The sequence below is a fragment of the Notechis scutatus genome, chromosome 2 (assembly GCF_049901735.1).
Source record: "Notechis scutatus isolate UNSWTSFEM ecotype Mainland chromosome 2, rNotScu1.2, whole genome shotgun sequence".
Classification (NCBI taxonomy): domain Eukaryota; kingdom Metazoa; phylum Chordata; class Lepidosauria; order Squamata; family Elapidae; genus Notechis; species Notechis scutatus.
In genome coordinates, this window is record NC_142010.1 from 257,313,026 (window position 1) to 257,326,985 (window position 13,960).

General features: G+C 39.9%; 1 protein-coding gene across 1 annotated transcript in view; it reads left to right on the top strand.

Annotated features, from left to right (window-relative positions):
• SMAD7 (SMAD family member 7) overlaps positions 1 to 12,856 on the top strand; it is a 53,680-nt gene extending 40,824 nt beyond the window's left edge. The window contains exon 4 of the mRNA XM_026666332.2: positions 10,026 to 12,856. Within this exon, the coding sequence (XP_026522117.2) occupies positions 10,026 to 10,564 (539 nt within the window). The 3' untranslated portion in view covers positions 10,565 to 12,856. The remainder of the gene's footprint in view (positions 1 to 10,025) is intronic.
• Positions 12,857 to 13,960: the final 1,104 nt, after the last annotated feature.

A 13,960-nucleotide genomic window follows, 5' to 3' on the forward strand; every position in this document is an offset into this window, starting at 1 on the left:
AAATTATTTGCTAAGACAGCTTGAGGGACCAGTTTTGAGGTATGTAAGTTGATACGAGAGGCTGGCTTTTTACCTTTAATTAAAGAAGAATGTTTCAGAAATGTAAAACATCAGGTGGAGCAAGGGAGCCTGATAGGCAGCAAAAGAGGTGGCCCCACAGGTACAGTAGTCCTCACAAATCATTCATTTAGTGACCATTTGAAGTTAGTAATAGCACCGTTCCGTTTAGAACACAGATTTAATCAACAAATTTTGGTCTTAGATATGGAAGTATCTTTTTTTTTTAAAAAAAAAGAATAACTCTTTATGACCCATTATTAGGTCTTAATGGCATTGAGTAGGCCTTATAAAATATTCTGGGCTTTGTTTTGAAATCTGTTGACATCTGGTTCAAACCCTACCGATATTTTCACAAAAAGTCTAATTTCTCCCAGAGGTCAGTAGTAGAGCCACGTGTACGTTGCTGGACTCTGGATTTTTCTGCCTTCCTCGTTACAGATTATCCTTGACTTACAACAGTTCATTTAGTGCAGGGGTCTCCCAACTTGGCAACTTTTAAGATTTGTGGGCTTCAAACTCCCAGAATTCCTCAGATATAGTCATGCTGGCTGGGTAATTCTTGGACTTGAAGTCTTAAAACTGCCAAGTTAGGAGACTTCTGATTTAGTGGCCCTTCGAAGTTAACAAAGCGCTCCATAAAGTGACATGGCCATTTTTCACAGTTACATCTTCAGTTACATCTCCAAGATCATGCAATCAAAATTCAGATGCTTGGCAACCGGTTCATATTTATGATTGCAGTGTCCCAGAGTTGTGTGATCCCCTTTTGAGACCCACTGACAAGCAAAATCAATGAGGAAGGAATGGATGAAAACTAATCAAGGGGGAGAACCAACCGAGAACTAAGGAGAAATTTCTTGACAGAAGTTAGACGTTGTGGGTGCTCCAGCACGGGGGGCTTTTTAAGAAGAGATTGGACAACAATCTTGTCTGAATGGTATGGTATGGAGTCTCTTGCTTGAGCCAGGGGCTGGACTAGAAGACCTCCAAGGTCCCTTCCAACTGTGTTATTCCAACCTGCTTTTACCTAAGTCTGAGATTCTGGGCCATTGAAGAAATCTGCTTTTAGGAATTAATATTCATTCTTTTTCATCTTACATGAAAGTCCAAAACATTTCCCCCAACTTCATATTTTCATACCTCCAAATATAAGGATCAGATGGAAGGTGTTCTCTCTGCAGTGCTTAAGGAACACATAAATGCTTTAGGTTACAGGTTAATGGAACTATAATAACCTGTAAATAAGCATGGAGTGCCTAGAATTTTTGGGGGGAAGGATTGTCTGTGTGTACAGTACTTAAAGAAGGGGCCCAGAAAAAGAAAGACCCCAGTCTCCATACAATGTCTACAAGAATATTTGAAAAGCCAACAAAAATTGATTCATAAATGCTTCATTAGTCACTGCTGCCTTCTAATTATGACAAGTAATCAATTACTGCTGCTGCAAACAATCCAAAGAGGAAGAATGCAAGAGGGAGGGAAAGAGGAGAAGAAGAAGAAGAGGAGGGAATTTTTTTTTTTTTTTTTTGAAGCCTAATTGTATTTTCTTTAAAAGCCAGCAGGCCGGAGCCACGCAGACTGTGAATGAGTTTGCTTTATAGCTAGAAAAACACAAACGCACACACCAAAGAAGGCTGCCCTGCCTGTCTCTAGTGGTTAGACTAAAGCCAACTAACTCCATGTCTCTGTCGCAGGCGATAGACTTCCATCAGCCATGCAAATTACAGAGTACTGTCGTGTCTGAAGGCCAAATTTCTACTTAGCTCAGGAAAAAGAAAAGAGGTTTTGGAAGAGGAGGGAGGGAGAGAGGGAGGGAAAGAGAGAGAGAGAGAGAGAGAGAGAATGAAGAAACCCAGCCGGATCCATTCATAATATTTACTGTAAATGGCCTCTATGCTGTTTTGGTATACGGCCAGCCTAATTATTTAATTCCAACTGCCTTTTTCCTTCCACCCTTCGGTAGGTCTCGGCTCTGCCTTTTGAAATGCAGGTAGTCCTTGGTACACTGTCCAGCCCAACATTTCTGCTGCTAAGTGAAACATTTGCTAAGTGAGTTTTGCCCCATCTTACGACTTTCCTTGCTGCAGTTGTTAAATGAATCCTTGCAGCTCCTCGTTGACTTTGCTTGTCAGAAAGGTTGCAAAAAGGGATCGCGTGACCACTGCAACCGTCATAAATATGAATCGGTTGCCAAGCTTCCGAATGTTATGCTGCCATGTGCCGTTTGTAACCTTGGGCATGAACATGGCTTTGATGGTTGACTTTGGGCGCCTGCCTTGGCTCCCCTTTGAAGATTTAGCTTTGGTTTCTGCACTTTGGATGCTTGTTATGATTTAACTATTCTTCTTTTGTCAGGAATTTTCTTTGGCCAGCTCAAGTCCTTTGTGAATGGGGCAGATCATCAGGCCTGTCAAATAAAGAGATAGAAGCTAAACCCACCTCTTTGGTTCCATCAGCCCTTCAACCCATTTCCTCAAGTTGTAATTCATGCCCTTCCTCTTTGCAAATTAATCTTAGTATTTAACCACAAGGGCAAGATCAAGAGGTAGCCGGACCATGTTTACCTGTTCTCTACATAGGGATACAATAACAACATTGATAAGGCCAGACCTCACTTTAAGGTAGACTCTCGGGCATTGGTGTGTGTCCAAAGACATGATGGTAGTTATGTGTGTACAATTGAAACTCATAATTATGACTAAGATCTTTACTTTTCTGGCTGGCCCCCTCATAGATCCTGTACCTCAGTGGCTTCTCATGATGAATGGAGAAGACAGGTCTCTTCAAAGGAAAGCATTTATAGGAGTTGTGGAAAGAGTTGAGACCAAGATAGGAAGGGACAGTCACATTTGGCCGGTGGAAGAAAAATAAGAGTGGCGATCTTGTAAAAAAGAAAAAGAAAAAACTAGGATAGAAGGCTATTAGTTTATTTTTCACGTTCTTAAAGGAGTGGAAAAAGGCTGATATTCCTTAAATTGACTGGTGGCGTTCAGGCCACGATAACTCTCAATATGGGATAGTAATGGAAAACCTTTCCAGAATATTTTAGGAGTTCAAAGGTATTAAAAGATTTGTAATAAAAATAAAACCTCCCCTTGATGTTCATTGAATCAAAGAGTGGGTCCTGTCATCGTGAGTTAGTATGAATGAATGGAAGAGGAAGTTAAAGTAGCACTACCACAACTTTTGAGTTTCTTAAAATCTTCACGAAGACCGGAGGTCTTGTTTCCTACACCACGTCTAAATGTTTATTTTTCCCCCTGATCTTTGATTGAATAGCATTTTGGAAGGTGTGTGGGACTAATAGGTGAGTTTGGTTGAGTTCATATATCACTCTAAGCCAGTATTTTTAGCTACGGTTGGTTGAGTTAAGCTATATTGTCCTGCTTTTACTCTTACACTGATACACATTGGTTGGGAGTACATTATGAGTCTAATTGTCCATGGCCCCACCTGTTGGGTGGTTCAGATGTCCTCACTCAGATTCTACCTGGAGAAATCCTATCCATGAGCCTGCGGCAGCCACACCATCTTAGGTGCTCCAGTCAGACATGGAGCAACCATTTTCAATGGGTTCCTATCTGCCATTTTTCACTGCGCTGACCTCAGAAAATATTTTCGCCCCTAAACTGTAATTTCTTTCCTATGCTTAGCTTTTGGAGTTACAGTATTGGATTAGCTGCTTATTTAGAGACAAGAATTCAATAAAGTTTGGTCTAGATGCCTGGGATTAAAGATCTCCTGAGTACTGTATTATAGATACTATATGCTATAATAGCTCCTAAAGAGAGATTATGCAGGTGGTCCTCGACTTACGAAGAACAATTGGGACCAGAATTTCCATTGATATGTGAGGTGGTTATGTGAGCATAGGCTGGTCATGGGGGTGGCTGCAACAGTTGTAGATTTGACCGGCGATCGTAAGTCATTTTTTCCAGTGCCATCTTAGTGACTTTAGCGAATGGTCACTAAACGAATGTTTGTAAGTCGAAGGTTACCTATAGTCTGTTGTGTGATAATACATTTTGACTGAAATGGTGTAAGGTCTCCTGCCTGAGTGGGGAGTGGGTGTTGGACTAGAAGACCTCCAAGGTCCCTTCCAACTCTGTTATTCTGTTATTGCGTTTCTTGATGGAAAAACTAGTTGAGGAGTAGAGCAAGACTTCTTGGTGGATTGTTATTTCATTGAACGAATTAAATATATATATATATATAAGCCGTTTCTTGGGTTCCTCCATTGGACCAAATGATCTCTTTTTTGCCCTTTCCAAGCCCATTTTATTATTCTGCATTTTAAATGCAGAGATATTGATACGTTGCCATATAACAATAATGAAACACAATTATTACCTGTCATGTAATAAAGATTTTTATAAATACGCATTGTTGATAATTAGGCTGAGTCGAATCTTGCTGAGATTTCAGGACCCCAGGAAATAGCAATCAATGATCCATGAAAAATTAAGGTCTTCTTCAGTTGATTTTTGAAATACTTTGCACCACATATAGAGAGAGTATCATTTAATACAGGGGCTCCCCAAACTTGGCAACTTTAAGACTTGTGGACTTCAACTCCTAGAATTCTCCAGCCTGCATAGCTTGCTGGGAAATTCTGGGAGTTGAAGTCCACAAGTCTTAAAGTTGCCAAGTTTGGAGACCTCTGATTTAAAATGATGCTGTATCAGTAGAGTGTGTTTAAAGTTCAATTGTATATTGGGCTGAATTATTAAAAATAGGATGCTTACTATCATTATTAAAAAGGTTAAGAGGTGATTTGTGATTGTTCTCGCCCGGTGTCCTTTTAATTCAGGTCCTGTGTGGTCTCTTTACCTTATTACTAGAACCAGTGTGATATATCACACCTTCCCATCTTGGAAAGGAAATTGGTATTCTTAGAATATCTTCATAGCTATGATGCAAATCTCTGATGCGGCAGAGACTTAAGGAAGAAGAACATAAATTTATACACTCTTTCTTGGATGGTAATTTAGGCCCATCTAATTAAAGCAATCTCTTTTTGCAGGAATTCAGGTAAAGCTAAGGAACAGGTCAGGAATTCTGGGAATTGGAGTCTGGTGTACTTCTAAGGCTTTAGGTTAGTATTTCTTGACCGTGGCAACTTGAAGATGTGTGGACTTCAACTCCCAGAATTCCCCAACCAGCTAGATCCAAGGGTCTTCAAACTTGGCAAGTTTTAAGACTTGTGGACTTTGACTCCCAGAATTCCTGAGCTAACTAGAGGAGACTAGACTAGACTAGAGGAGGAATTCTGGGAGTTGAAGTCCACACTTCTTCAAGTTGCCACAGCTGAGAAACACTGCTCTCGGTGGATGAAGGCTGGTTTACTAAAAGTTACATTATAAAAGATAAAACAGTATTCTAATATTACTTACTTTTGTTAGCTGAGAATTATAGTGCATATTTCTAATTATATGTGGTTATTATGGATCCAATGAAACTATATTTGCAAGAACTGGTTTTTGGGGGGTAGAAATCTGTTTCTTTTATTTACTTTGCATTCCTAAACATTGCAGATGCTCAATTTATAACATTTGCATGCCGTACATATATAAGGAATACAGTATCTGTGGGCTGAAATATAAGTATAACAATGCAAGATTGAATGTAGTGTTTTTTATTTGCTTTAACCTTGTATCTTAGTGCAGTATAAGGTCTATTTCATGCATTCTTAGAGATTGAACATCTTTGCACAGATGTTTGTTCAAATATTCATAGTTGGAGCAGATAAATCACCATGGAAGTAGATAGAAAGAAGTTTCTTGGAAGAAATAATTGTGCCTGTGAAATAATTGAGTAGTGAAAGTTGGTTATACCCTGATTTCAAGATACTTTTCCAGCTGCTTGGTAACAGGATTCCTTTTTATTTGAGTGAGGTGTCCAAAAAACCATTCAGTTGGTGTTTCAGGAAAAAAAAAAAAACCTTTGAAAGCCCAATTGAAGATTGTTCCGTCTATTGAGACATGGGGGAGAAGTAAAAATGGGCATTTTAAAAGCCAAGGCATTTTAGTAGAGCTAAACTAAGATTGAATGCAGCATAATCTTCCAACAGCTTGTCGCCTGTCTCTTTCTCCAGAATAATTAGCAAATTATGCTAATTGCATGCAGCTTGACATGTAAATAAGCTGGGATTTTCTTTTTCATGATGTATTTACCAATAGGGTCTTTTTGTTTCTGAACAAATTGGGGGGGCTGAATAATGAGAAAGAAATTCTCATCCCAATTGTTATAACAGCTGTTAAGGTAATCCGAAAACTTCTCTTTAACTGACCTCAGTCTGTCTCTGGATTGCTAGGGGCATCAGTGCAGGTGAGAATAAATCTGGAGGATCTTCTTTCTTACAATGTGGCGGCTTACAAAAGCCTTCAGCACAAATATACCCTGGGTAAAATATACCCAGAACTGAGGAAGCTTCTTGAAGGAGAAGCGAAACCTCTTCAAGCAAAAACAAAAGTCCAGTTGCCTTTTGGAAAAGCACAACCGTGGCCTTGGATGATTGAGAATCTACATAGACCTTTCTTTCTTTCTTTCTTTCTTTCTTTCTTTCTTTCTTTCTTTTCTTTCTTTTCTTTCTTTCTTTCTTTCTTCCTTCCTTCCCTTTTTCCTTCCTTCCTTCCTTCCTTCCTTCCTTCCTTCCTTCCTTCCTTCCCTTCCTTCCTTCCTTCCTCTATTCATTCATTCATTTATTTTCATGCCTGCTGGTCTCTTTGTCTGCGGTTTGCTGCTTTTGGCATGAAAGCAAGATATATTTTTTTTCCTTTTAAGGGGAAAAATGCTTCCCCAAATAGTTGTAAAGTTGAACCATGTTTTTTCCCTGTCCAGGTTGCAAGAAATGTCCTGTAAACCTTTGAGGGAGAGTGTGGTTTAAAAGCAATCTGATGCAAACACTTAAGTTTGTTTCTACCGTGGCTTGTTCAGTTCTCCCATTCTGGGTTTCAGTGGGATAGTTAGCGGCAACATTGTGTGGCACTAAAATGGGGTACAAGAAAGTGGGGAGAGCAAAAACAACAACAACAACAACAACAACAACAACCCAAAGGTGGACTAAAAAGGAGAGGTGCTCTTTTCTACCTTAAATCAGAGTTTTTCAAACTAAGATATGTGAACTTCCAACTCCCAGAATTCCCCAGCAAGCATGAAAAGAAATTAACCACGTTTGATAGAATTCTAAATTTCATTGCTCAGTGTCAGAACGGTGTTTCCACCTTGAATTTTTAAAACTCCTCTTCCCTCCTCCTCCTTTTTTTCCTTCGGCATGGTATCTTCCGGACTATTAAGCCATTTTTATTTTGCCTGTGTCAGACGGCTCTGTGAATCTCCGTGACTAAAAATAGGGCAAAAATGCTATAAATAAATAAAACGAGCATAGACTTGCTTGTGAAGCTCATTGTGATTGTCTAAGGATAGAAGTTGTATTGATTTTTTTTTTCCTTTCGCTTCGTTGGCCTGATTTTCAAGCATTATGTGGGACTTCCTTGTCCGTGAAGAACCACCGATTTTCATCTTCTGTCTTTGGCTAAATCATATCTAGATGGAAATTTGATCCATCCTGCTTGGAAAATAAGTAAATAAATAACAGTTGAAAGGAAGTTCAGAAATGTTTAGGCTACTCGGTAGTGTATGGATTAAAAATTTGCAGAAGGGCAACAGGCCTTTGATTACCATTACAGAAAGTTTGTAAGAATTGCTTTGCCCCTTTTAACACAAAACATAGTTAAAAAAGGAAGGGCTTTGGTGAGAAAGGAGAATGAAGCTGAACCCCATTCAGTGCAATTTAATATATATTTTTTTGGTACTTATAAGCAGAAATCTAAGCATGAGTCATGCTTCTAAATCAGGTAGTCCTCAATTTACAACCTTTTGTTCAGTTGTGTGTTCTAAGTTACAACAGCAGTGAAAAAAAAGTGATTTATGTCTGGTCCTCCATTTACACACAACACAGCGTCCCCAAAATCACATGATCAAAATTCGAGGGCTTTAGCAGCTGGCCTGTACAGTGCTTACAATGGTTCAGTACTTAGTGTTCCAAGGTTAGCATTTGTAACCTTCCCAGATGGCTTCTGACCAGCCAAATCAATTGGGGGGAACTAGGTTTACTTAATAACTGCATGATTCACTTAACAACTGCAGCAATTTGCTTAACAACTATGACAAAAAGAAGTCCTAAAATCAAGTGAAATTCGCTTTAACATAACTGCCTTGCTTTGCAGTGGAAGTCCGGGTTCCAATTGTCATCGTAAGTCAAGGACTACCTGTATATTAAGGGATATCTTGGTCTCGTTTTCCAGTTTAGGTAGAATTTCGGTCAGCTCTCCTTTAATGACTTGTGATATAGCCAAGAAGAAAATTAATGACGCCATAGGAGGAGGGGGTCCCCCTTTTAAGAAAAGTATGATCTTTTTCAGTGGGTTAGGCTGTGCGTTGTCAGTTCCGCTTACACACATTACACATCACAAAAGGACATCTGTGGTTGATTAGCAGATCTTTGATAAGATGTTTATCCGCCATTGATTTACTCTTGGCTTGGACTGAAAGGGTGCAGCCAAGAGGGAGAGAGAGAGAGAGGTGGGATTGCAGGGTGGGTGGGAGAATTATGGCATATATAGAAGATATCACAGCACAAAGCAATTTTTGCATCTTCACCTATTTTCACAACTGATTTGACTGGCCACAGTCCATGAATAATATAAATTGTTGGCAATGGGAAGAGCTGCTGCTGCAAAAGATGATTCTCAAAGAAATGGTCTTAGTTCGTCCCTCGGTGTAGAAAAAAAGGGGATTTTTAGCACTGGAGTCTGTTCCCTCCCAAATCCTTATTCACATCTGATCATTATGACTTTGGGAGTAAGGCTGTGAGGCCTCCATCAGCTTAAAGAGACCCATTGGCCAAATATTACTCTTTAAGTGCTCAAAAGTGACAGTACAATCCCTGGATCATCTTCTAAGGCAATTTTTCTCAACCTTGACCATTTGAAAATGTGTGGACTTCAATTCCCAGAATTCCCCAGCCAGCAAAGCTGGGAATTGAAGTCCACACATCGCCAAAGTTGAGAAGATGTGAGAAGCCATTGATCTTTCATGGAGTCAGTGAAAATCTGGCCAAGTTAAAACAGAAATACTAGGATTATTATTATTATTTTTATAAAATTTTATAAAAATGTGTTTTTAAAATGTTTTCTGGGATAATTGCTAAAGTACAGTTTGGAAATGCTCTCAAGATTTCTCGCTTGAATTCCCTTTTGATTCGAACGGTTTTGAGAAGTATAAAAGTTCATTATAACAGAAAGGGGCGAGATGGTTTGTTATTCATGAAAGTCCATTAAATCAGAGTTGATTGTAAGCCAACATCATTTACATAATGACACCATTACACAAATGGCGTTAAGCCCTCTTTCACTGCAGCACTGCTACAAGTCACTTCACTAATTATTCTGTATTCTCTGTTATTCTATCATTAAGGAAATGATGTTTATAGGTGCCAAAAAAAACCCACCACAAGTCCTTGACTTTTATGACCATAACAATCATGCCCATTATGGACATACATATCATGATGGTCATAAAGCAGATCACTCATGCAACTGACCCAATATTATGACTTTTTGCAGTGGTTGTTAAGCAAACACAACATTTATTACGCAAACACGGCAGCTGTTAAGTGAACTATTGCTTCCTACTGGGTGTTTGTGTCGCAAACTGGAAATAAATGCTGGTTTTCTTTCAGCAAAAAATGTCCTAAATTGTGGGATCATTCGGCTGTGGGGATTGGGAGGGCTTGGAACTTCAGAATCGGGTGATAAGTATTTTCTGGATGCATCTACCATAACTCTGGTCACTAAGCAACTGTCTTAAGTCGAGGACTTTCCTGTATTCAGGCCTGTTCGATTGTTTCAGTCCTTTTGTGAGATTAACCTGATATATTCTCTCTTTTTTTAATCTTCTCCTAGATTCTCAAGTTCTACAGGAACCCAGGGATCTATCATACTGGTGCGTGGTGGCCTATTGGGAAGAGAAGACACGGGTGGGGCGCCTGTATTCGGTCCAAGAACCTTCCCTGGATATCTTTTACGATCTACCTCAGGGGAACGGCTTCTGTCTCGGACAGCTCAATTCGGACAATAAGAACCATCTGGTGCAGAAGGTCCGTGCCAAGATCGGTTATGGCATCCAGTTGAGCAAGGAAGTGGACGGCGTATGGCTTTACAACCGCAGCAGTTACCCGATTTTTATCAAGTCGGCCACACTGGACAACCCGGATTCCAGGACGTTGTTGGTTCACAAAGTGTTTCCGGGCTTTTCCATCAAAGCGTTTGATTACGAGAAAGCCTACAGCTTGCAGAGGCCCAACGACCACGAATTCATGCAGCAACCTTGGACGGGTTTCACGGTGCAGATCAGCTTCGTGAAAGGTTGGGGCCAGTGCTACACCAGACAGTTCATCAGCAGTTGTCCGTGCTGGCTGGAGATTATTTTTAATAACCGATGACTCGAGACGACTCGACTCGACTCAACCGCAGGCCTTCCTGAGCGCAGCATCTTGAAAGGAGGGGTGGACTTCAACTCCCACAGTTTCCCAGCCAGCAGAGGGAATTCTGGGAATTGAAGTTCACCCTTCTTCCAGGGTGTCCAAGTTTGGGAACCGCTGCTCAACCAGTGACATTTTATAATGACTTTGCTGCTAAAACGTTTCCTTTTGAGTGCTTGCTATGGTGTGCAAACGTTTTTTGTTTGTTCGTTCTGTTTTGAGAAATAGCTTATGGGAAGATTTCTCCGTCTTTCTTTCTTTCTTTCTTTCTTTCTTTCTTTCTTTCTTTCTTTCTTTCTTTCTTTCTTTCTTTCTTTCTTTCTTTCTTTCTTTCTTTCCCTTTTTCCCTCCTTTTCTCTGTCTTTTTATTTTGGGGTGGGCGCGCGATGTGGAGATAACTTTTTTTAAAATGTGGATGATGACCAACAACCCAGAAGGAGAGGAGAAGGAGGTTGGGAAAGGTTTCAGTTGGACGTGTCTACCGAGAGAGGCTCATTCTGATTTCTTTTCAAATTGCGATTCAAAGACAACTTGAATGGATTCAATCCCAATTTACAGGCTTTTCAGGTTACCATCTTCACTGTACCTTTCAGGCTGCGTTATCTTTCTCACCTCCCTTTGTGAGGCTCACACGCTTCTCTCCAGAGGAATCCTGTGTTTCCCCCAAATAAATACACCACCTTCTTTGCACACTTGGGGGTGTTCTGCTGATTTCAGCAGACTTCTATCAATCCACACTTAGAAATGCCATAATACACCAAGATCTGGTTTCCTTCAGTGACCATAGATGGGAGGGAAAGTCTGGAGTTTAATCTGGCTTGCAAGAGGTAGGACAGATTCCTGCAAGCAGTTACAATTAGTCCTTGACATACAACTATTCATTCGGTGACCGGTTGCACCGGCACTGGGGGAAAAAAAGTGATGTATGTCTATTGTTTCCACACTTAACAACCGTTGCAGCATCCCCAGATTTATGTGATCAAAACTTGGACGCTTGTTATTTATGACGGTTGCAGTGTCTCCTGGGGTTGTATGATCCCCTTTTGCAACTTTCTGACAAGCATAGTTAATGGGGAATGCAGATTTGCTTAACGACCATGTTACTAACTTAACAATGCAGTGATTCACTTAGCAACGGTGGCAAGAAATATTGTCAGATGGGCCCAAACTCATTTAAAACTGCTTAACGACCAAAATTTGGGGCTGAATTGTGGTGGCAAGTCAAGAGCGACCTGTATTTCATTCTAGAATCAAGTGAATGGTTCTGGATCCACTCCTGCTTGACGAGAGATGCCTTCCTTCTGACAACTTCAAACCCAAGGACCCCATCCACCTTGTTGCAGGGCACTCTCACCTGTTCTTTGTTGCAAGAGAGAGAGATGCAGGGCGGGAGATGAGTGGTTTAAGAAATATGAAATAAATAAAATAAAATAAAGCAAACCAGCCCCTTGCCGATGTGAATGGCAGGGTGGTGCATAGCCCCTGGCACAATACACAAGGATCACTGTGGGGAATTAATGCAGAAATGCAGGATTTTAGCCAACCGGGTGTAAGGAGGTATCTTCCTTCCCTTCCTCTTTATTATATCTACCTGCAACTTTAAACCTTTTGACTGATCTTGTGGACGGAAAAGAAGAAGCTGCACAGGTTTGGGAAAGAAATAGCCATTTTTCTGGGCTTGGCTATCACTTACAACGTCTGTAAAAAAAAAATTATTTGGCCTGGGCTTTTCAAAATGGATTTGCAAAGCAGACTTCACACCCCCTCTTCTCTTTTCAATGGACAAAGCTGAATTTCAGTATTTACTCCCTGTCCCCCATTTCGATCAGATAATAACTGTTTGCATCCAGAAACTGCAGTCATTTGGTTAGTATGTTAGTATTTTTTTTTCTTCTATTCATACACTTGGTATGATAATTTTACACTGTTCTTAGCTCAATGAGCACGTTTAGACCTTAACATAAGCTATTTTTCTAAATGCAAAAGAGGAATAAGTGAAGAAGAAAAGCATCATCCTTGGAATTTTAGCATTGAAGTGCTTTGGGGGGAAAAAAATAACAACAGACTTCTTTAAAAAAAACCTTGAGATTTATTAAAGAAAAATGTATTTTATGTTATATATAAATATATTATTACTTGTAAATACAAAGACGTTTTATAAGCATCATTATTTATGTATTGTGCAATGTGTATAAACAAGAAAAATAAGAAAAGATGCACTTTGCTTTAATATAAATGCAAATAACAAAATGCCAAATTAAAAAAAAAAAAGATAAAAAATTAACGATTGGTGGCCGTTTTCTCTCTTATGGTGTGCTGTTTTTGTAGTCTGTTGCTTGAAAGGGTAGTGGACTCACAAGATGGAAAGTGTGACCATGGTGACTAAAAGGGACATCAGGCTAGTTCAGAGGTCTCCAAACTTGGGCTGGCTGGAGAATTCTGGGAGTTGAAGTCCACAAGTCTTAAAGTTGCCAAGTTTGGGGACCCCTGGGCTAGTTGATGGCTGTGTGTGTGTGAGAGAGAGAGAGAGAGAAAGAGAAAGAGAAAGAAAGAAGAAAGAAAAGACTTCAAGGACTTCGATTTCTCATCAACACTGCAACTGACATCAATGCTGTAAACCAGGGATGTCAAACTTAAGGCCCACAGTGCCTCTCCAATGAAAACGGAGCTTGGGAGCCTGTTTTTGCTGGCAGGCCATTCAGGCAACCACATGAGTGACATTGAGTTGGCCACGCCCACCCTTACCACGCCAACCCAGCCCCCAACACAACCCTGATGCGGCCCTCAATGAAATCAAGTATGACACCCCTGTTGTAAACCCTTATACAATGAAAACTTTAAGGAAAAGTTTCAATACAGGTAATCCCTGACTCACAACAGGTTTTTTTAGTGACCATTCAAAGTTATAACGGCACTTTAAAAAGTAACTTATGACTCTTTTTCACACTTATGACTGTTGCAGCATTCCCCAGGGTCACGTGATCAAAATTCAGATGCTCGGCAAGTGATTGACATTTTTGAGGGTTGCAGATAATGTGATAATCATCTTTTGTGACCTAATGGGGAAGCCAGATTCACTTATCAACTGTGTTACTAACTTAACAACTACAGTGTTTCACGCGAGAAAGATCATAAAATGGGGCAAAATTCACTTAACAAATATCTTGCTTAACCACAGAAATTTTGGGATCAATTGTCAAATCAAGGACAACCTGTATTCAGGAAAAAAAAAACTTACTTTTTTGTCGCAAGACTTTTTTTTTTTTTTTTTGCATTTTTTCTTTTTTAAAAATGGGAAAAAATACTTCCTAATACTGTCTTTGTAAACAAAGCATAAAGTCATTGCGTGTTGCCCAA